Here is a 23,282-nt window from a genome sequence, read left to right as displayed (position 1 = left end):
ATTGGTTTACACATTTTGTCCCTTTTTGTGAGGTGTTCCTCATTCTCTGTTGGCCCTCATTACCACATTTTTACACACAGCTTTCCAGAGTACATGATCTTTTTTATTTTATTTGGATAACTTCAAGAATCAATCCTTCTTACTTCTGTTCATCTCCATTACCCTGTTCTTCAACTAAACAAACCGCTTGTAGACCTTTCTCAAAACTTCCTTGATAGCTGGTAAGTAATGGCTCTCTTTTACCTTCAGGTATTAAGATGCCCCAAAAGATGTGCTGGCATGCAGATCATATGCCAGCCTGACATATTGCTTGATCAAGGAATCTTCCCAGTTTTGCTCTTGCTGAGTACCGATTTGGACTGAACATGTATCATAATTATAAAGTAAATGGCCTTCCCCCCAAACAGTATAGACATCTGTGCAAATTCTTCCTTTTACAGGCAAGCACCAAAGACTTCAGGGGGACTCACCAGCAAAAAAAGGAAAATAAAAGCTACATTCTTGCCAGAGACAAGTGTGGCAGTGTGCTCCCCCCACCCCAGCCCAAGCCATAACCACCAGTGGGGGTCATGATGGCTGCATCTAACTTAGGCTGGACTTTGTGGGATGGATAGCAACATGGTAGCCAAGAGCTGTCTGGAACAGGAACCCAGATGTCTCACTGGTATGCAAATGTGACTATAAATCAATCATCTTACTCTATAAATAGTGGACAGCCCAGGGCCTGTTGAGCTCTCCTGCAGAGCAGCGGGCTGCGTGCCAGGGTGGTCTCCCCTTGAGTAGGGACACCTTTCAAGGTTACACCTCGAGGTTAAGCGATTCCTTGCCACAACGGATTCTCGGTAAGTGATTAATAGCATGCTGAACTTTGAAGCCTTAGCCAAGTGATACGGAGGATTGATTGCTCATATATAATCCTTTAGACATAAACCGTTGACCAAGTTTGGGACTAGGATTGGATCCAGCCACACCTAGACTCCTCTCTGAGAAGTTCAGAAAAGAAGGGGGTCCTCTCTGGACCTTGTGACTCAATGAGAGGGTCTCCCTGAGGCATCTGTCTGACCCTGTCCTCTATACAGTAAATAACAGTCTAGTTTGCCATGCAATCACGTTAAACCACCGTCACATGTAGCACTGAACTTTGTTAACTCGCAGTTTTATATGAATAAAGTATATTGTTGCTTCTCATTAGTGAAATGTGCGACTCCGTCCACAACAAGTAAGCAGCCTTACTGAGTAGCTGAGAGGATCGGAAATAAGTATCAGATGCACTGTTTTACGTATTTGAATACTGAAGATGCTCAAGGGCTTTAGCAGTTGGGTGAAAGGCAGTGTGCTGTCCATGGGGAGTGCAAGGGTGATGATCTGGCATTGTGGGTAGATGGTGTAGCTCACCCAGTCTGCAAGCTTTCAAAGATTTTGATTAGTCAGTCTGTGGCATGCTTTATCTGGTCAGACAGCTCCAGAACTAGTCACAGCCGCTGCTGCCTTCTGCGTCTGTTTGTCTAAAAGAAGAGTAACAAGGTGCTTTGAATGTGTATAGCCTTGTTCTAATTATTCAGCTATGAACAAGTCTCACTTCTGGCAACATGGATGAAAAAGTAATACCATAGCGTACACTTGAACAAATCCAAAAAATGCTCAACTGATTCATGGGAAAAAAACATACTCCAAAAAGGACATATAGTTTGGCTCACATTTCCAGAAAGAATGGGAAGTCTAGTATTTTACTTCTTGTAGATCGTTTATGCTGACATTTTCAGTAAGACCGTGTGTTTAAAAATTACCATCATTGTCAAAGGCATGTTTAGGATTAAAACTAATTTGAAATGCATGTTTCTGCAATTGAAAAATTCATGTTAATAACATAATTAAGTCCCCAAAAATGGAATGTTCCCCCCCCCTTTTCAATGTAGAAAACCAAATATGCCAGTCACATTTGTGTGTGTCTGCAGGCATGTGTACATTTATGTATTTATAAGCACACACACAAAAGTATACATTTTACTGTATTTCATCAATTTGAAGCGCACACCCAATTTTGCCATATTTTCAACATCTAAATTTGCTGAATGATACCATGCTTTCCCAATTCGTTCTGACCATGTAAAGCTGACTTCAAATTGCAAATGCTTATTATATTTACTTAAGTTTGGGATCTCTTCATATACTATGAGATATACACAGGAGGCTCGTTTTAGAGACAGGAAGTGTTTCATACAAGCATAAATGAAAAATCAAGATAGACCTGCTGAACGTGCTCAGTTCGTTGCGGGAATATTACAGCAGGTGTAACCTCAACCTGGTAAGCAGTGTGCTAAAAAAAAACCTTAAAGATGCCTATTACACACAAAACAGTTTCATATTTATCTGTACCTAGAACTAGGAATGACAAAAAATGAATTAGAAAAAAAAATACAAATCTTTCAACAGAGACCAACAAAAGCAAGCAAAATAAGCACTCAGGAAAATTTTTCTCTCTTCATGGAACCCTGCATATTACACAGAACTCTTCTTTGTACCTAGATGAAATAAGTAACTGTTAAAACATTTTTTAAACCACAAGCTGCATATTCAGGAAAAAAAATCCCACAGCATTCAGGTTTGACATTAAAAAAGTTATGTAGCATTCAAAAAGCTGAATAACATATTGCATGCAAGAAATACGTACTTGGTAGAACAAAGGACATGAATATGTATTTTTAAAGAATCATAAAAAATTGAGTATGAAAGCAACATGACTATTAACAGACAGCAAAACCTGGTTTGTATCGTCAACAATGAATTGTCACTGTGAAGTATTAGTGTTTCATCATAAAGCACACATAATAATGCGCCACGGTGCACGAGAGTATTTCCAAGTTTTTGAACACAAGCAGAAAGAGGAGTTAAAGGAAATAAGAGACACTTCAACTGCAGTTTAGAAAGCAAATGACTATATTTTAGTCGCATGAAGATAGCAAATCTACTTCTGGTACAAATACAATAGATCATGCTGGATTTGTGCGACAAACAGAGAAGAGCTGGAGACAGGGTGGTAGAAGATCTTACCACTAAGGGTGAAAATCTCAACTGCTCTGTGACTTTCTGGCCATGGGATCTTGTTAAACAGCTATAAAAGAAACAGATTTTGGAGGGGAAAAAAACCCCCACATCGTACATCACCTAGCAATAATCTGAGCAATTTCTAAAGATAAATGAATATTTTTCCAGACTTTTCAATAGACTCTTTACATACTGTTATATGAAATGATTTTGTTTATTATACCACATTTCCTATTTACCCTAAGACATACAAAGGTACTTATGTACTAGTTCATCAATAATCATGATCTGTAATTCAGTAAAGACACATTAAAATGCCATTTTTTTTCCCAGGTACCCATATTATGCAAGGTTTTGAAACCTGCCCCTCCATCTGTCTTCCACCTGTCTTTCTTAGTTCATAGCAATCTGAATCTGTTATATCTCAGCAATTGGTTTCTTCCCCCACTGCAAAGAGATGAACTGTATGAAAGGCAGACCAAATAGCAAGCTCAAGCTATACAATAAAATCAGTTTGCATTGAACAAATCGGTCAAAAGATTAAAAATAGTTAAGAATGCATGAAAAATTGAAAGTATTTTTCAGAAGTGTTGATACAAAGAGTTAAAGCACAAACCTGACGTTTCTTTTCTAATGTGTGTTAAACACAGCACAAAATGCCAAGAAAAACAGAATCCAGCAAGCTACCAAGAAAAGGAGAATATTTAGAAGACAATTCTATATGTAATTCAATTAAGAATGTAAGAAGTTGCTCAGCTACGTAGAATCTCTAAGACTATTAGGACACTCAGAGCCACGTACCGACAATGCCCATGTCTAAAAGATTTTGCTGGTATGCTCACAGTTTGCTAAGACAATCCACCATCATTTTGACACTGCTATCAACCTACAAAGAACATGATATGAGCCAGTTCTCCACCTAATCATAGAATTTTTTATTCTGTGCAATGTAAACGAATCTCACCAGAGAGTGGTTAGTGAAATTGCAAGCCACAACTAAATCAAAGATACAGAATCACAGAATGGTAGGGGTTGGAAGGGGCCTTCGGAGATCGTCTGGTCCAACTCCCCTGCTAAAGCAGGTTCACTTAGAGCAGGTTGCACAGGAACATGTCCAAACAGGTTTTGAATATCTCCAGAGAAGGAGACTTCACCACCTCTCTGGGCAGCCTGTTCCAGTGCTCCGTCACCCTCAAAGTAAAGAAGTTTTGCCTCATGTTGAGATGCAACTCCGTCTTCCAGTTTGTGCCTGTTGCCCCTTGTCCTGTCACTGGGCACCACTGAAAAGAGTCTGGCCCCATCCTTTTGACAACAACCCTTCAGATATTTATAAGCATTGGTGAGGTCCCCTCTCAGTCTTCTCTTTTCCAGGCTAAACAGACACAGATCTCCTAGCCTTTCCTCATAATAGAGGTGCTCCAGTCCCTTGATCATGTTCATAGTCCTGCGCTGGACTCTTTCCAGTAGTTCCCTGTCCTTCTTGAACTGGGGAGCCCAGAACTAAGCACATTGCTCTCCTCTCATCCACCCAGCCAGTGATTTCATCATAGAAGGCTATCAGGTTGGTCAAGCCTGATTTCCCCTTGGTGAATCCATGTTGACTACTCCCAATAAACTTCTTTTCCTCTACATGCTTAGAGCTGTCTATCACCTTTCCAGGGACAGAGGTGAGGCTGACTGGCCTGTAGTTTCCTGGGTCCTCCTTCTTGCCCTTTTTGAGGACTGGAGTGACACTAGCTCTCCTCCAGTCCCCAGGCACCTCTCCTGTTCTCCATAACCTTTCAAAGATGATGGAGAGTCCAGGTCACCAGGCCTGAATTAGACCTTACAAGCTTAGGGGTGATAACTGCAGGACTTCAAGTACATTATAATGGAAGTTAGTTATATATTATCCATCATAGTTATATATTATTAATAATTTTCATTCACATCAGCCCTATTCTTATGTCCCAGCTCAAAGACCCAAAGTTCTTGATTAATATTCAGAATTGCTAGGCAAACACTTTCATACTAAGTATAACTTCATCTTGATTCCTTCAGGGCCACAGTCTTCTTCAATGCCTATATAATGAAAGTGAGACAGATTAAAAAATTATACTGTTAACTTTTCTCATCAACTTGCTATCTATTTGTTGGTTTACCATGTGACAAGAGATAAAATCTCTAGTGTTTAACATGCCTGATAGTAAAATTTCAATAATACATTCTCTTTGTTTAAAAAGAGCTTTTCTCATTAGAATTATCTTTATTCAGTCTCACTATAGTAAACTATGCAACTGTGGCATAAAAAAAAAATATTAGATTGTCACTGATGTGACTCACTTTCAAGGCCATATTTTTATCTGATGGAGCAATTGGTAATTTATATGTTATCTGTCACTATTTTCCAACTTCAACACATGTAACGGCACATTAGCAAATCTGATACATTGTAATGAAAGCAATGAAATGTAAATTTATAGGAGCAAAATTTAAAGTATTTACAAACTAAAATAGATCAGGGAAAATAATGTCAGAGTGCATGCCATTTTAGAAGGCACGTACTTGTGTACGTAGATCAACTAGCTTGCTTTAAAAAAAAAGAAAAGCAAAAATATAGGAACACCTCACCACAGTTCATGTTGCCATTTAATCTCACATAATAGACCCACCAGTTGGAAAAAGAAACTAGGCATGGAACCTTGTAAAATGCTAACATCAAAACTTAAAAGAAAATACTGCTGCATAATATCACAGGACAACGTACAAGGGTAAGATAGGCAATAATGAGAAAGAGCAGCTAGAAATACATTATACAAAGCAATGGTATGCTTCACACAATGACAATTCATACACGTACACAACTGCAGACTGGATAGGATGGTTAATTCTGAGACGCATTGATGAAGACAACACTAACTTTATGCTGAAGTGACTGGAGTGCCCAATTTTTTAGCAGAGTTTCATTAAAGTAAATACTTGTCAAACCACAATCGCTCTGCTCGTTTAACATCCATCCCACTGTGAAATATCTGCAAATTTAAAGCTATGGAGGCCAATGAAACACCATACAGCTCCACAGAAAAGGCGAGGGGGCAGCCAAGACTGCAAAAGAGATCTCAGCTCCCTCCAGCAATCATACCACCCCCCAAAAAACCCACAGAGCTAAATGGCTCTTGGGCTAACAGAAGTCAAGAAGGAGACTAGGAGTGATGATCAATGAAGACCTGCAGCCTAACCCGTTTGTCATCAAGGGCACAGGCAGATCTGTGATTTAGAGGAATCCCCTGAACTGGTTGGGCAGGCGCTGCCAGAACACTCAGCTAGAAGCGCTGAGCACCCGATAACCTTTGCTCTGCCTTGAGAAGATGATAATATGCATGACATTTTGCCGAGAGGCTGACAGCACTACTGGGAAGGCAAATAAACTTCAGTTATCTAGACTTCTGTCTCAAAGTATAAAATGCATAAATTTTCCTTTCCCTGTTCCTTTACTATTAATTTTTATTTAAATTCAGTCAATTTTATAAGGTGGTTTAGAACATATGTACAGAACACCTTGTTTTGCACAGCACAATAGCAGCTCCTGTCACCATTAAAACTTCATTTTCCCTCATTTTTCATGGATGTCTAAAGTTTCCTAAATAAATCATTTTGTTAAACTCTAGGAAATACTTTTCAATAATAGATTTTGCTGAGAGAAGACTGAAAACTTAAGCTTTCAATTTAGAAGTTAGTTATTCACGCATGTCTTTTATCTATATACATCTGTAAAACACATGATACTTTGTCACAGTTTTTGCTGTTGCGTTTGGAATCTTCATCTCCGAGATACCTATAAGAAAGCATCCTTTGCTTTGAAAAACCTTCTCTGCTGATACACAAATCATAGACTATCTCAAGTTGGAAGGGACCCAGAAGGATCATAGAGTCCATCTCCCTGGATGTTCCTATAGAGGAGGGAGGTAGAAGGGTCAAAAAATAACACTCAGATTTTTACTTTAGTCCAGCAAGGTGAGTTTTTCTTATTAAAAAAAAAAAAAAAAAAAGGAGAAAAAAGCCTCTATTTGGGAATATTCAGAACACTTTAAATGCATTATCTTTCAATGACTTTTCATGTGTCCTGCTTTTCTCTCCACCTCATTTCAGTGACTGTCAAAGAAAGCCCCTGAAGACTAATATTCTTTACAGAAAAAGCCTTTTTAGTATGTTTTTTGTTGGATTACTGGTTGATGAAATACATATTTTTCAAGGTACATCTGGAAGTGTTTTGAGCAAAGTATTTGAAACTTTAAAAAGAATTCTGTGTTCTTTTCAGAAACTTTATATTTCTATTTATCATCAGATTAAAGAGTTTTCAGCTGAATTCCCATGCTACACATCCTAAGAAATTTGTCTGCCTATGGTGAACTCACAATGGAAACAGTTCTGTTCCTGTACAGCCCTGACACGGTAACTTCATACAGTAACTGTTCAGACACATCTGGAGTCTTTGTTATCAATACACAAGACAGCAGTCTTACATGCTCTTGTCTTGGTTTGTGTTCTAAGAAAACAAATACATTCATTTGGGTAAAAGTTCTTTAAAAAAAAATACTGTTCCAAACATTTTTAAGATCAGACATGCAAAACTCAGATATTACTGCTTACTGCTCTGATTGATTTTATTACTCTGATCTCATACCTAAATGCATAGAAGCAAGTTCTTAAGGTACACACTGACCTTGCAACTTCCATGGAATGTGGTGGTAGCAACAGACACTCAGTCTAAAATCGGTCAACAGCTATCTCACATACCCTTCCGGGATTTCTCAGACTTGAACATTTGTATACAATTTATTAACAACGTATACAAATTCAGAAATAAAGAGATGTATTTATTTCAGTCCTACCATGTCACTTAATTGAATAAGAAGTCAATGCTTGTAATGCTTTTAACAAGAACAGCCATATCGGGTCAGTGAAAGGTCCATCTAGCCCTGTGCCCTGTCTTCAAACTGAATACCTGGGGATACCTAAGCGACAGAATAAGAACATGGAAAAATATGTAATGATACAGCTTCCAACAATCTCCAACGCAGGGACTTTCAAAGCCAGTGGTGATGGGTTTTCATTAGCCTTCAATTAATTTTCTTTGAACAACTGTCCTGTAGTTTATATTTTTAATCCACATATAGTCCTAATGGTCACAACAATCCTGTTTTTTAAAGCTGAATTACATTTTTTTAATTTTTTTTCCTCATCCTTTTGATGCCTTCTCATTCCAAGAGCGTGAGAGAGAAGGCATGTTCCTTATGGTATCTTAGAGACCCCTATAACATTTAACTTTAATTATTCCTTTTCTCTTTTGAAAAGTCCTATCTCATTTACTTATTCTTTATATGGAAATAGTTCCGTATGTTTGGTCTACCTTGTTGCTCTATTCTGGACTTTTTTTCTCCTATATCTTTTTCTGGGAGGTAGCAGATCAGAACCACACACAGTATTCAGGATGTGGAAATAAAACAAATTTCTAAGAGTGGCACGTGGCTGTGCTTACTTTTGCCCTGTATGTACTTTTTACTGATACTTAACAGTAGATTTAGTCTGTTGATCAATGATGGTTTTGTGAGACCGCATCTTATTCATGAGTGGTTAGAGTCACCTTCAGACCTTATTATTTTATATGTGAATTTAGGACTGGTATTCCTGCATAACTTTAGAGTTACCTATGCTGAATTTCATATATTGTTTTACGGCAAAAGAATCCGTAAGGATCTTCTGAAATTCTTCACAGTCGGTCCTTGTCTTCATTTCCTTGAATAATTTGGTACCTCCAGCAGGCCTGGCCATCCCATAATGCAGTGCCTTTTCAGCATCACTTGTCAGTACATTTCTCAGAATGATTCGAGCACATAGTGCTGCAGGACTCATTCTCCAACCTTCCATTAACATGAAGGTTAGCCATTTAGTCTCACTGCTGTTGCCTGTATTCCATCTGGTTTTTTTGTTTGGTTTTTTTTGGGTTTTTTTTTGTTTTTTTTTATTCATGGGAGAATCTTCTCTTGTATTCCAGAGTTAGTCACTTGCTTTTACTAATGCCTTTTGGAAATTCAACTGGACTACATCAGTCTCTACTCAGCATTGTGTCACAGTCTTCTTGTCTGAAATTATTGATACAGATTTTTAAAGAATGTTAATATTTAAAAGTATTTTAAAAATTACTTCTAGATATTTTTATATTCACCATGAAATACTCTTAAGCATTACCTCACATTATGAACTGACCTACAGTAACATCGATGCCTCAGCTACGTCAGTGATCTATTAATTGTGCTACTAATCCAGGCACTCGGTAAAAGAAAAGGCTGAACTTCTGAAAGCGTTATCATTCTCCTTATATCAAATCTGATCTAGGAAAAGGAAGTGTGCGCCATACCGTGCTATGACTATAACATTAAGGTGGACTTGAGAGGATTTGCACGGTTTTGTGCTACAGTAAATATTTATCTCTGAAAATTGTTACTAGGCTGGTCTCCTGAATATGTCTGATCATCTGTATTCAAGGAGTGGGGAAACTTGCAGTGCGTGAAAAACATGATGAGCATATGCTACCCTCTATTTTCCTCAGTGTAAAAATAAGAGACGTGTAGCTTTATACAACTGATTCCCAGTGTTATTTAGACTCTAAAACATCTTGGAATACTACGAATAAAAAAAACCAATTAAGGCATGAAATAGATTTCAATAGGTAAACATGCAACATGTCTTTTGCCAGCAAAAAGAAAAAAAAAGGAGACTTAAGGAAGGAATATCATAATGTCTGTGTCAAAAGAGCTGAGCTGTTTTACTCAACTGTATGTCGAAACACCTAAAAGAATATAATATGTTATTCTGCTGATAGGCTCACATGCTTGAACAAAACTGTGTGCCAGGACATTCCTTACTAAATTAGTGACTAATCAGATGTTGTGCTGGGAAACACACCCTCACGTGTTACAACAACCCAGGCGTCTGCAACATAACAAAAAAAAAAAAAAAAAAAAAAAGAAAAAAGGACGACTATAGGTTCTCATGCCCCCTGTAAATAATTTCCATCATGCGTTTTGTAATCTAATGCTTGTATTTGGCAAACCAGATGCAATTAAAGGTCAAAATCCAACTACTATATAAACTCAACTCTACTTACTCTGATCCTTCTCCTGACTGTCACCCTTCTAAAGATTCCAAGCACCGACGTCTTCTTCTTTCCACGGCAATAACTAGTATATATTTATAAATACCTTGTTTCACTAATCATAAATGTTTCTTCCTTCTTTTATCAAGTTCTCAAATTAAGATAAACTGCCTGTTTCTTTTTCCCCCAAACTTCCAATATGCTTTATAAACTGTTCAGAATTTTAAAATTAACTTAATAGGCTGTTAGGAGACCTGCACATATTTTTTCCTTCTGAAAAACAGCATTTTTACAAAACTGAAAATGTAACTTCTATATTCTTGCTGCATACAGGGAGCATATTGTATATGGAAAACGATGTAGCAGTATAGAATATTAAATCTTTGTTCCTGTTGTTGAGACATAAGACAGTACAAAATATTATTTAAATAATTCAGTTTCTCAAACCAAATAATAGTACAGAAACATAAGCTTCCTAAGCAGAGAAAACAGATACCAATTCAACAATTTTGCATTGTCTGCAGAATGACCTGAAAGCTGGTCTCACAATGCTGAAATCAATGCTTAGGGACAACAGGCCCCACAACCATTTCTGTACATCATGCATATATATTCTCCTCATCAGATTGATGCCGATTTGTGTGGCAAGAAAAAAAAAAAAAAATCTGTGACTGGCAACAACTGTGACAAGCGATCACGGAAACTGGGAAACAAATGCCTCTGATAAATATACCTATAGCAGGTTTGGATATTTGATTCAGTAACTTTTTCGTGTGGAACAAACCCTATTCTTCTCCTCAAAATTACGAAATAACAAAAGCAGCATTTTTGCCTACAGGAAACAGATAATATAGCACAATATTTAAAGGGAAAAAAAAAGGTATTTGTACTTGCAGGAGAAAAACATCTTTTTCACGTTTGTGTTTGGCATAAGCCATACCACTTACTTTTCCTGCAGTCTTTAGTGGTAATATAAAAATACAGCACATGGTTAAACTTGCTACCTGTTTTCATGGAGGTTTTTTTATCAAATATGATTTGACTTCTGTTTAAGTAAAGCAATTCCAAAATGAAACAGTCTGGTTTTTTTTCTTAATCCGAAAAGCAGTCTCTATTTAAAGTAACATTGGGGGCTCCCTGAATGCTATAGTTTATAAATACCCTTTAAGATGACAAGTCAAATGACTTCAGGATTGCAAGTTATCTCTCACAGTTGTTCAACTGTTAAAATGGAAAGTGGTAAGAATAGAATAAAAATACCCATGGTGAAAATGTTACATGTGCAATGGAATAAACATAGGGAGTCGGGACACATGGCCATTTTAACATTAATCTTTCCACTTTAAATTTACTCTCTACCCTTTAAAAAGGTCAGTTTGCCGACTTCCCTCCTGATGAGCAATATGAGGTCTGTCATTCTGTTCAAAGCTCCACACTGATCAGAAATGCAGTCTGCCTCTACTCACGATCTCTCTGGTATTTGTTGCAATGATATTCTGCTGCTTTAGGCATTAATAATAATTCCATGCAGCCCACCTAATTATAAAAAAACATTTTAAAATATACACAAAAGGTGAAAAATATGAACATTACATTTGCAAGCATAAGAAATCTCTGAGGCAGGCAAACATACCCAATAGCTCTGTGGCAATCAGACAGGCTGTTCCTGGAGTACGCGACGGTTACATTTATTTTATGGTATAAACGTACAAAGAGTTACAAAAAGGATGTTTTGACTGTATGTCAGTTTTCTGTTCTCTTTAACAGGGCTTGGTACCTCGCTACTCTAAAATAAAGTACTACTGCTTTTAACCAATTCAAAGATACAACAATATGCAGCTAAGGTCTACCTGTCTAGACATTTCACTAAGGCTGCATAAGCTCTTTGAAATCTTTTAACTAGAAGATAGCCTTTCTAACTCTGAGAGTGGCCCTAAAAAAAAAGTATATTGTTTAGAAGGAACTGACTTTTTTCCAGTTGCACTGTCTGCAAAGCCTTGGAGTACAGTACCTCCACTTGAAAATAAGGAATTAAAGACTGCACTCCAACCAGTAACCTTGTGTTAGTACTAGTGTACCGATATACAGCTATTTCTACACAGTCACAACTACAAATTGTGAGACATTTGACATGGATTCCCGCCACAAATTAGAAAATCACAGAATACTGAATACTTGTTCAAAAGTATTTATGGATTAGGGATAAATATTCAGGGTGAGGGCTGAGAGAGACAGGGAGTGACCAGCTCTTCTGTTCAGAACGATGCGACTGCATCCAAGTCTTCTCCTTTCCCTGTCTGAGCCAGGCAGAAAGGCTTTTGCTACCCTTCAAGAAGCAGTTGATAACTTGAGCCTAAGTTTAACATGGGAGTTGAAATACACCTGTCCAAGAATGACCATTACTTTTTGGCTGACATTTTATAAGAGTATGACCAAACCTTTTGAATCTTTCAACTGTAAGGATCTTTATCTAGGATACGAGGGGTCTTTGTCACTTCCCCCGTGTACACTTTATTCCAAGTTTCACTTTCTTATTGAGGAAATACCTGTCAATCACATCCTTGGACAGGTTTTCTTATAATGCTATTTAGGCTGGCAGCCAAAATAAGAGTGTACCCTTCTACACCCTGCCTCTGAAGCATGCTATTTATAATAAACACTTTGTAAATATAAACAAGTCAAAAAAAAGAAACAAAGCAAAGGGCTTTATACTGAAATATATACTGCAGTAATACTTAGAATCGACAGCAATATATAAAGTGTGCCTGCCAGTAGCTGACAATTTCCAAGCAGCTTTGAAATATTAATAGGGAGAGAATAACAGATGCTGTGGTGAGCATGAGAAAGCTGATCTGCTCAAAAACGGTCAGAGAACAGCATTTTTTTTAATAGTCAGGAGGTACCCAAATATTGTCCCTTTTCTTTTAAGTCATTTGATACTCCCTGTGGTGGTCTTACACCCTACAACAAGCAAAGATTAATTGCTTGCTTCAAGAGGTGTCCCTGAAGACAGACAGAAAAAGTGATCTGAGATTGATGTTACCAGCACAATTCCTCTGCAGTTTTTCAGATATAGTTTTTCTATAGAGATGTTAACAGGCTTAAAAAAATCAACCCACGAAGATAGGATAGATGAGTACTTTAAGAGAAGCTTACAACTTTCCTTGTATGTCCAAATTGTGTCCCACAACTCAACACACAAGAAAGTATGTTTTGTTTTCCCTGTAATTAGACTTTTAAAGCTTTATTTCTGCTGCTGAAAAATACTGGTGCCAATATTGCCATATCAGTAAGAAACATGAAAATATTAAGACGTGAAGGACACCTCCAAACTCCCTTGCTGAAAGCTGGGAAAACTTGGCAAACAGTGCGCAACTGCACTGTGCAAATCAGTAAATTCAAATGCAGCACCTGCCACGCTTGCTTTTGTCTAAGACGGAAGGGTAGATCTAAGCACTTGTTACTGAGATAATGAAAGGTGGAGAAAGGGCTAGGTGGCATGGGATAGCTCCTGAGTAACACTAACCAGTTTGGCCATTTGCTCTTTCTGAATCTCTGGTTTGTTTCTCCACTCACCTCCTTGATGGAATTTTCTATATTCACTTTATCACCTTTCTTTCAATTCCCATCAGCTTCCAGGAGCTGTTTTGTTTTCTTAGTGCTAGAAACAAGCTGAACTAAAAAAAAAAAACAAAACACCTGCAATTCTACATATCTTGTACTTAATGTTTAGTTAATACTCTGATCAAAAGAAACATTTTATCATTACAATAAACATAGCAATAAAAAAAGATGTGAGACGGCCTAGATGATGGTAGGCAGCAGCAGGGAGGTTGCATTTTTTTCTCCAGTGATGATAACACGGGTATTATGTGACATGCCAGCGAGCATGACACAGAGCTACCAGAACTGGGTCAGCTCAGAATTAGCAGTTCTTAGGTAGTTCACCAAGTACAAATCCACCTGGCTGTGCTCACAGACACCTTTAACAGAACTGCATTATTGACACAGCAGATCCAGAAGCAAAACTCTCATGAATAATTGAACGGTGACTGCAGCTCCATACTTCAAAAAATTAAACATGGAATAGAGCTGGCTTTACTATATGTTGAAAACTACTGAAGAAAAACTGTCTTATGTTTAAATAAAAAGTGTCAAACAAAGGCTGTATTTCCATCCTCCCATCATTATGAAGCTAGCATTTTTCAACTAAGTGTAACAATTCATTTTTACCAATGAGTAACAAAGGGTATTAATTACTGAGTCATTTTTTGCACAGGATGCATACCCTGCAGTTTGCAATGACTGCATTTATGTTAGGTATTTATTTCATACATTTAATCATGATGCAGTGACTTCACTTGAATAAAAGTATTTCAAGCCTAGTTTATTTAAGCCTAGTCAAAATACACGTCTCACTGTGCTGGTGCCCAGATGACCTATTTTCCAACATGGAGGCAAACTGGCAAAATGCTAGGTGTAAGGATTTCTAGAAGCCTCCACATGAAATCTCCTGAGGCTCTTCCATGAAATTACTCCTCCTGATTTATTCAAAGAATAAATGTATTTATATATTTCTCCCTGAGAAGATACAAACAGAATGCTAAAAAAAAAAAAACCCAAAAAACCAAAAAAACCCACCACAAACTTTCAAACAATATGCTTAGAAATGATTAGTGAAATCTCCTGTCTGTGAGAGATTAGCGAGACCAAAAAAACAACTGTCAAATGAGACTATGTGAGGTGTTCTTGTGAATCTTGAATTTTTAAATACTTGTATAAAAACACTTTAGTTATCAGAATAAAAAAAAAATTCTAGAGGTAAGCAACAGGAATCTTCTGAATGACTTCCTAGTATCTCAGTGGTGCAAAACCAAAATATATAGTATGTAAATCTTTCAGATCTCTCTAAATAGAATAAAAAGTTTAAAATAATTCTTGATAATTTTGACTACTGATGGGCTAGAGGAAGGAACAGGACTGCAGGACAAATGAAGACAGTAATGAATTTCTCAAGGAATTATGGTTTGTGAAGTTAAAACTAGAAAAAATAGGGCAATCCAAGCAATTTCAGATCAACTGCTCTCACTTAGAGATACTGACCAAGTCAGTAACACAGCTGCGAAGCTGTTAAAGCAGTCAGTGAGGATTATTCAGTATCCAAACAAGCAAAAAAAGAAGGCTTATTTCTTTAAAAAGGGTACCTAGCCCATCCTAAAGAAAAGATGGAAGGATACCTCTCAACTGTTGCAATGCTTTTGAAATTCTCCTATATGGCACTTAAAAGCAAACTGCAAAAATACGGCTTATATGCAATCCCCATAAGATAACCTCACATTTAATTGAAAAGCCATACCAAAGGGCAGGTGTTAGAAGTGTCTTGTTATATGAGATTGATATGTCCTTAGCATTTTCATTCGGTATCTGCACTAATCCTTCAGATGAGCGAGCGGCAATACCCCTGGGAGGAGTGGCAGACACTGTAGAGGTTGTGGTTTAAGCCAGAATTGAATCAGGGTTCAAAGAGGAGCTAAAACTGGAAAATGGGATGAAACAATCAAGGAGTTCAAATAGAAACAGGGTTCAAAGAGGAGCTCGAAGTTTAAAATGGAATGAAACAATCAACCAGCCAAACTCATCAGGGAAATACTGTATTTGACAAGCCAAATGCACGGACGCCAAACAGGAAACTACTTACTAAACAAGCAACACAGTGAAAAAGGAAAATGTTCCCAACAGAATATAAGCTACTTGAGTTATTTGCAGTGGTCGTAGGAAAAAATAAATCTATGCCTGGGATGCATTTACAAGACATTTATGGTATACAGCACAATTCATCTCTTTTACTTGATGCTGATAAGGCCTCGGTTTGGGCATTATGCTAGGAGCAACACAGATACTCAAAGATGAATGATAAAAGTTTCTGAAAACATAACTCATGAGTCAGCAAATATTAAATTGGGTTGATGGAATATAGCCCTGTTAAAAAAAAACAAAAAAAAAAAAACCATCCCCAGTAAAATTCTGCTGGTCCTTTGTGTCTGCCTTTACTTCCTCAGAAGCTACTCTTGAAGCCACAAGGATGTTTAACCTTTATTTTTTACTAATACAGACAGAAAGCAAGTAAGGCTCACAGAAAGACGTATGCAATGTTTGTTTGGGAATAGTAAAGCAGTTGGACAATTCCAACATTTTCTCCTCATCCCTTCCATGCACCCTCCATAATGAAAGGTGAGTTGAGCTCCTGCAGACGAGGAAGAGAGGAAAATGTCTTGTGATGGCTAAGGCAGAATCAAGTTATAACAAACCACTAAAGAACCACAGGAAGTGTGCCTGACTTCAGAAGTTTGCAAACCTCTCCATGTGATAAGAAATTGGTTATATGCAGCATGCATTATTTCTGTGAAATATAAGGGAAAAAACAAGCCAAACAAACCAACTATTTCTACCAGTGAGATACGTAACACCTACAAAGGCTGCACCATCTCCATTGTTTCCTGTCGCCTTAAACAAAAAAGAACCAACCAACCAACAACCAAGGATAGGCGTGTAGGAAAACGTCTTAAACGGTCTTCAGACTTTAAGTATGACACTTTTGCCAAAGTTACAGCCTGTCTGTTTAAGTTGGGGTTTTTTTTTGTTGTTCCTGTAAGAAAATGAATACACAGAAATTTTACCAGAATGCTGACTTTACCATTTATCAAATATAAAAATAAACTCTGAAGAACATACTACCCAAGAAGTGAGCTAACAATTTGGAAATAACTAGCCAGAAAGCAGGAAAAAGTCACACAATATAAAAAAAAAAACAAAACAAAACACCAAAAACCAAGCATCAAGACGTTTTTGTAATGTAGACAATTCTTTCCATAATCTGCGGGGAGTTTGAACATTAATATAATACATGCCTTTGTGATTTGTAAAGAAAAAACACTGTGCATATTGCTAGCTATCCGATTTGTGACAATGTATTATTATGCAAAGGATCATTACCACTTGATATTTGAACAGTACAGTGGCTACTGAATAAATAAGATAGAGGTTTAAACTGCAAGTAAAATTCAATTTCCATTTGCCAACACTACAGTTTCACAAGTATGAATCTACTTTCTGCAGGACTGCAACCACTTTTTTACATTAAGAATATTTGGGTGAATCATATTTTTAAGCAGAATTATTTGAGGTATGTTATTCAGCCATATATATATTCCAGCACAAACTCACATGAATGTATGAGCTGAAATGAACAGAACACAAACATTACAAAATACCAGGAGTGGAAGTCTTTGAGTACACTAGATGCCTTCAAGATTATACTGAAGCAAATGAAGAAGGAAATATTTGCACTCTGAAGCCTGTTTTTACCTATTTATCTATTAGACTATATTCTGTCCTCTGGCTTCCTGTAGGTGCACAGGAACTTTTTTCTTCAGTCTACAGCCATGTGAAGAATGAATCTCACCTGGATGATCAAACTGAGAGTAAGGGGCTGCGCAACAGAAGCTGATAGTACTGTGTTTTGGTACTGACTGGCCTTGACTTATATTAGCTTTGTTCCGATCTACGACATCAAGGAAATGGATTAGCAAGCATAAAACAGAAACACCGTTTAGATTTCCCAGTGGAAAAATACCTCTTATTTCCTAATCCGCTCATCAACAAAGAGATCCCTTTGCAAAACCCTGAAGTATGGAACATTTTTTTTTGAGATACTATTAAGCAACATGTCCTCAAGGTCATCTGAATACACAATCATACTGTGCCAGAGATTAATTTCAGAGAAACTGCTTGCATACACAAAGAGACAGAGGCAAATCTAGTCCGCATGCTTGTTTGTCAAGCCCTGCAGTCGTTACTGCTGTGGAATGGTATTCCAGGACAGTTGCTGGAAGAGTCAGCTTCTTATTTGTAAACGTGAGCACCAGTCAATGGCATCTTTAAGACAGACAGGCCTTCAGACCAGCAGGGAATAACAATACAAAGGTTGGTAAGTGCTCTAACTCATCTCACAACCCTAGGCTTACTGTATATTCAGGGGAGACAAAAAGTCACCATTAAGGTACAACGTACCTGACCAGTCTATAGACATTTCATTTAGGACAAGATGAATCATGCTATATATCTCACAAAGTATTTCAAGTCTTTCTCCATTGGATCATGAAAAAAGACTAGGCAGACTACATCAGAAATCTTCAGGCAAACGACCTGTAGATTGTCTTATGCCAACCCAGCAAGCAAAGCATATGCAAATCAGAGGTATGTAAAGCCTCAGACATAATAAATGAAGCATGGTAACTGCATGAAAGGGGGAATTGTCTCCTTTATCTTTAGCGATAACATGAGAGTTTTTTCCCCCATCACTGTCAGTTGCTTAGTTTCTTCTCGGGCTGCAACTGGCTTTTTTTTAGGCTTGCTATAAAGGGATAATTTTGAATGAACATTAATTTGACCTCCTTAAGTTTCACAACTCAAGAAATGAAGGTGTGCCACAATTCCCATGCATATTCTAAAACATCTGCTAGCACTGACTAGAGAAGCATCAGGTTTCAAAGAAATCTTGCTAGGAAAGGAAGAAATAGAACTGATTTATAAAGTAAAAGAAATTAATTTGACAAGTGACCTTCTCCACTGCTCTTTTAACAGTTGTTATCCATTTTTGAAAAAAGGTGAAGATGTCAGTAGATAAGTTCTTCAGAAAAAGAAGCAGATTCAGAAACAGAACATGGTGCAAGAACTTGCTTCACTGAGAAAGGTTCAGCATGAGACGTCATCTTGCTTCAGTTTTAAAATGTTTAACTTAAAATAGTACTAAATGACTTCACTAGAAATAAAAACACAGGTCTTCTTACATAGACACATTTTAAATGTGAGACAACCAGTATGCTCCATTTGGGTTACAGCAATGAAAAAGAAGTTAGGCTACGCTTGCTTTAACTAGTCAGCAGTCCTCAACAAAGATCAAGGGGGACCAAAAGCAAGCGCAACAAATTAACAGTATCTTTATTTGACAGACTCTGATCTCTGATGCTTGGAGTGTATATGCAGCAGAAGGGATGCACAAAGCACACAAATGTTGAAAAAAATGCAAGTTTCCGAACAGTGATAATCAGTCATTTACCCTCCAGCTACCACAAGCTCTAACTGCAAAAGTAATAGTACAAAGCATGTCATGTCACTATTAAAATCATCATAAAGCTGTGCCACCATTTATGAACCATTATAGTGTGATAGCAACTGTTTGATATTAATTTCCAAAACCAGAATTACATAACACAAAGGTAAGGCAGGAAACCAGTCCGTGGAGATCATTTTTTACTTTCTGACTATATCTGTTTTGATAAGCAGGGTGTGGCAATGTTGTCAGGCACTAGAATTGGTCAGTTATGCAGTTAAACCATTAAAATAGCTCTTGGCACAGTTTTGGCACATGCCAACTACCACTTTCCCAAACAACCCAAGGCAGTTTCAAAGTTGGCACAGACCAGGAACCCTTCCCAGCCTGCACAGCACCATTCTGTGTGGACTGTAAGGCCGTTAAATGCTACAGACACAGTTGTTTTGTGCCTGTGGGTCTCGATGCCAGAGAATGTGCACAAACACATTTAATATATTAGAATAGGCTTTGCCTCTCACCCAAAGTGCCACAGATCTACTAATTTTTTTCTTCTGTATGTTAAGCTTATGATTCTCTGCTGAGTCATGTTTTTTGTGAACAGACAGCATGGGGATATGTTTGACACAGCTTGCTGATACAAGATAGCATGAAAAGTTTTTTATATCCAATTTTGAGTAAAATGGAAAGCAACCATGCACCCAGCCTCAGTATGTTACAGCAGTTCTTCCAGTTTCAACTGAATCAACAGGCACATTTATGTTAGTATTCAGAAAAAAAAGAAAATAAAAACACCCACCAAACACCCACCCACAGTGCAAACAAATGCAAAGTCTTTATATGAACTTATAAAAGTTCTAAATGAAAGCTAGGGTGCAACAGTTGAAATTTCATTTATGCTAAATAATCTCTCTGAAAGCCACCTTAACACCAGAGGACTGTGAAATGTCCAAAGCAACATCTATTTTTAGAGAAGGTATGCAAGAGCCAGAGGACTGCAAACCAGTAAAGACTCATCTCTGTTCTGTGCAAACTGTCAGTAAATCTAATAAAGGACACACATGCCTGTCCTATGATACGCTGTAAAGGACATCACATCACAAGCCTTCTGTACTTTCAAAGAGTCAACCAGCTTCTACAAGAATGCTGACATCTGTAAAAACTCACCTGTATTTCTGAGAAGGCTTTCAACAAAGTCTCCCATCAAACACTTACTGAGACTAAGAAGTCATGGGATATGAGAGGAATTATTCTGGTAGAGAGGGATACCAATGGCAAGGAACTGCAGAACTCTAAACAAGTATCAAGTGACTATCTTGACAAAAGGCAGATGAAATGTGGAGAGATTCACATAGGAAAAAAAAAATAATCTTAAAGTCACATTGGCTTTAAACTGACCTTTACTACTCAGAAGCATAATCTTGAGATGATTAAAAAAATCCATGAAAACTTCAATTCAGAGCTCAGCAGAAGTTAAAAAAGCCAATGAAGCATTGGGACTTACTGAAAAGAAGAGAGGGTGTTTTTATGAAAACGTATAGTCCTATACCGATGTATAGTCCAAGGTCTCCCTGAATGCTGAAGGCTATTTCTAATCCTGTTCCTCCACCCCAACAAAGAAGACAACAGAAAGGGAAGAAGAGTTCAGAAAAGCACAATGAAGACATCAAAACTACAGAGAACTTCTATTTTAGGAACAATTAAGTAGTCACAGACTGAACAGGACAGGATAGAGTTTTATAAAGTCACAACTTGCTGAAGAATATTGAGAGTGATTGCTCACTATTTATTCCAACACAAAAAAGGTAGAAAGGTGTTAAGAAACTATTATATAGCATTAAATAAACACAAGGCTGCGTTCACAAAACACATAGTTCAAGCTGTGGATAGCTGAGCTACAGGATGTTGTGAATATCGTAAGTTTGTAAGAACAAAAGCAATGGAACAAATTCATGGAAGGTCCACCTAGAACGGCTGTGGGGGTAGGGGGGAAGACACTGCTTCTGGTACCTAGAAGTCCTTTAACTGGAAGGTGCTGGAGGCTGGGAAAGTACACCAGGAGAAGCACCTTGAAAGCTTGTCCTGCTTTTATACACTACCCAAGGCCATGTCTCTCCTGGCTGGCCACCTTCAGAGAGCAGATATTGGGCTAGACAGACTTATGAACTGACCTTGTGTTCTCACCATTACGAGTTATTTTACATAGAGACATACAATGCTTGTCTTTTATTACCCAATAGCACAGACATTCCCACAGAACAGCGAGTCAAATCCAAGATTCTAGACACCTGAAAACCCTAACCCAAGTACTATTTATCGTCTTTTCCTGAAGACCAATCATTCTGATTTTGGGACCTGGACCTGAGGAAAAAAACTGGTCTCGGACTGCAGAATTATTTTTCTTGGAAACAAAGGGCAGTTAAAAACCTATGCTTCCTTCCATTCCATGAGCAATTTGATTTTTTTTTTGCCTAATGTAAACAGGTAAATTCAGATGTAAAAAACCAAAAAGATAGTAAGTTTTATGTAAAAATCTCTCACAAGGAACAAGATGAAAGAATGAAAGTCACACTATGTATTGTGCCACAGCAATGGCTCCTCAGTTAAAATCTTTGAAGCATTGCTGGTCTACACAGATACACTGATTAGTTTTAGAACAATTTTACACTGCTCAGTTCATGAACTAACCTGTTACCAGTTCCATATAGCTCCACTTCAGGTTTGAAAGAAAGCCTGAAGATAGTGCATACCTGTAGAAGTTTAGAAAAGACTGCGCATCTGAACTGCATTCTGTAACTGCCATGGTATCAGTATCTATCCCTAGGCAGAAAACAAAAACTCGCATCTTCCCTTTTCAGCTTTGCATTACTGTCCCTTCAGTGTCAGGGTGTAAAACAATAGCATACTAATGGATGTTCATAATGCAGCAGTTGCTTTTAAATGATGTCAGATATACAATAATTCTTGGTGGTCTGTTTAGAAGAATAATGCCTGAAATATACAAACTTGTATTCTGAAAATGGATTATTTGTAAACTGTTTAGAGATGTTGCTTATATTACAAATTAAATCAATTATATACTCTACACTAACAACATGATACAAACATTTGACTGTAGATTGAGCCAGCCGAATGGCAAGTCAACAGACTTTACGATTACTGATTAATTTCTACTCCTATGGATATCAGTTAGTATTTGAAATTATAATGATCAATTACTTGTGTTGGCTACTACAGAGATAAAGGGAAACCCCAGCAAGCTTACCTGCTTCTAGACAGCACTGGTATAATGACATTCTAAAAGAAAGTTACCTCCTTAACCAACACAGTGTTTTTCCCTAATAATCAACTTTAAAGAAAACACCAATTCCCAGAAAACACAAAACATGACAATCCCAGTGTAAGAAAAAGCATTTCTGAAAGTATTTTGATATGTTACCGTATACTGAAACTCAAATCAGAAAAAGCACACTTTTTACAAACTTATTAAAACCAATGAACAAATGTTATTAACATTTAAAAAAATGCTAAGATACAAATAATTCTATTTTAATTAGAGGGAAAATACTTTTTTTTTTTAAATTCCAGACTAGCTATAATAAAGAAGATATTAAATAACCAATGTATTAAAAATAATATACCTACTTGTCAGTGATGGTCCTCCAAAGCTGCGCACCTGCAATTGTGGGAATGTAACATGAAACACAATGCACTAAACCAGAAACAATATACTTTTTTTTTATTATTCATATGGAATGTTCAAATTTTGGACAAAATGACTAAGGAAGTCTTTGTAACAGTCAAAACAGGAGTATAATTAATTTAGAGTAACAGTTCTTGAACTGTTTTCTGTAAAGTTAACATACCAGTTAAAAATATAAACGGAAAAACTTCAGTATTTTATATTGCTACATTTTCACATGGAAGGAGAAGATAACTTATGCTTTGCATCTACAAACTGACAACTACTTTCTACATTCCTTATGAATC

General features: G+C 37.3%; 1 protein-coding gene across 1 annotated transcript in view; it reads right to left on the bottom strand.

Annotated features, from left to right (window-relative positions):
- The window catches only part of RETREG1 (reticulophagy regulator 1), a 71,106-nt gene that overhangs the window by 30,274 nt on the left and 17,550 nt on the right, over positions 1–23,282 (bottom strand). The window contains exon 3 of the mRNA XM_063326124.1: positions 22,938–22,968. Within this exon, the coding sequence (XP_063182194.1) occupies positions 22,938–22,968 (31 nt within the window). The remainder of the gene's footprint in view (positions 1–22,937; positions 22,969–23,282) is intronic.

Source organism: Chroicocephalus ridibundus, chromosome 2 (genome assembly GCF_963924245.1).
Source record: "Chroicocephalus ridibundus chromosome 2, bChrRid1.1, whole genome shotgun sequence".
In the NCBI taxonomy this organism is placed as follows: domain Eukaryota; kingdom Metazoa; phylum Chordata; class Aves; order Charadriiformes; family Laridae; genus Chroicocephalus; species Chroicocephalus ridibundus.
Note: the sequence above shows the minus strand (reverse complement) of the source record. Positions and strands in the feature narration are given on the sequence as shown.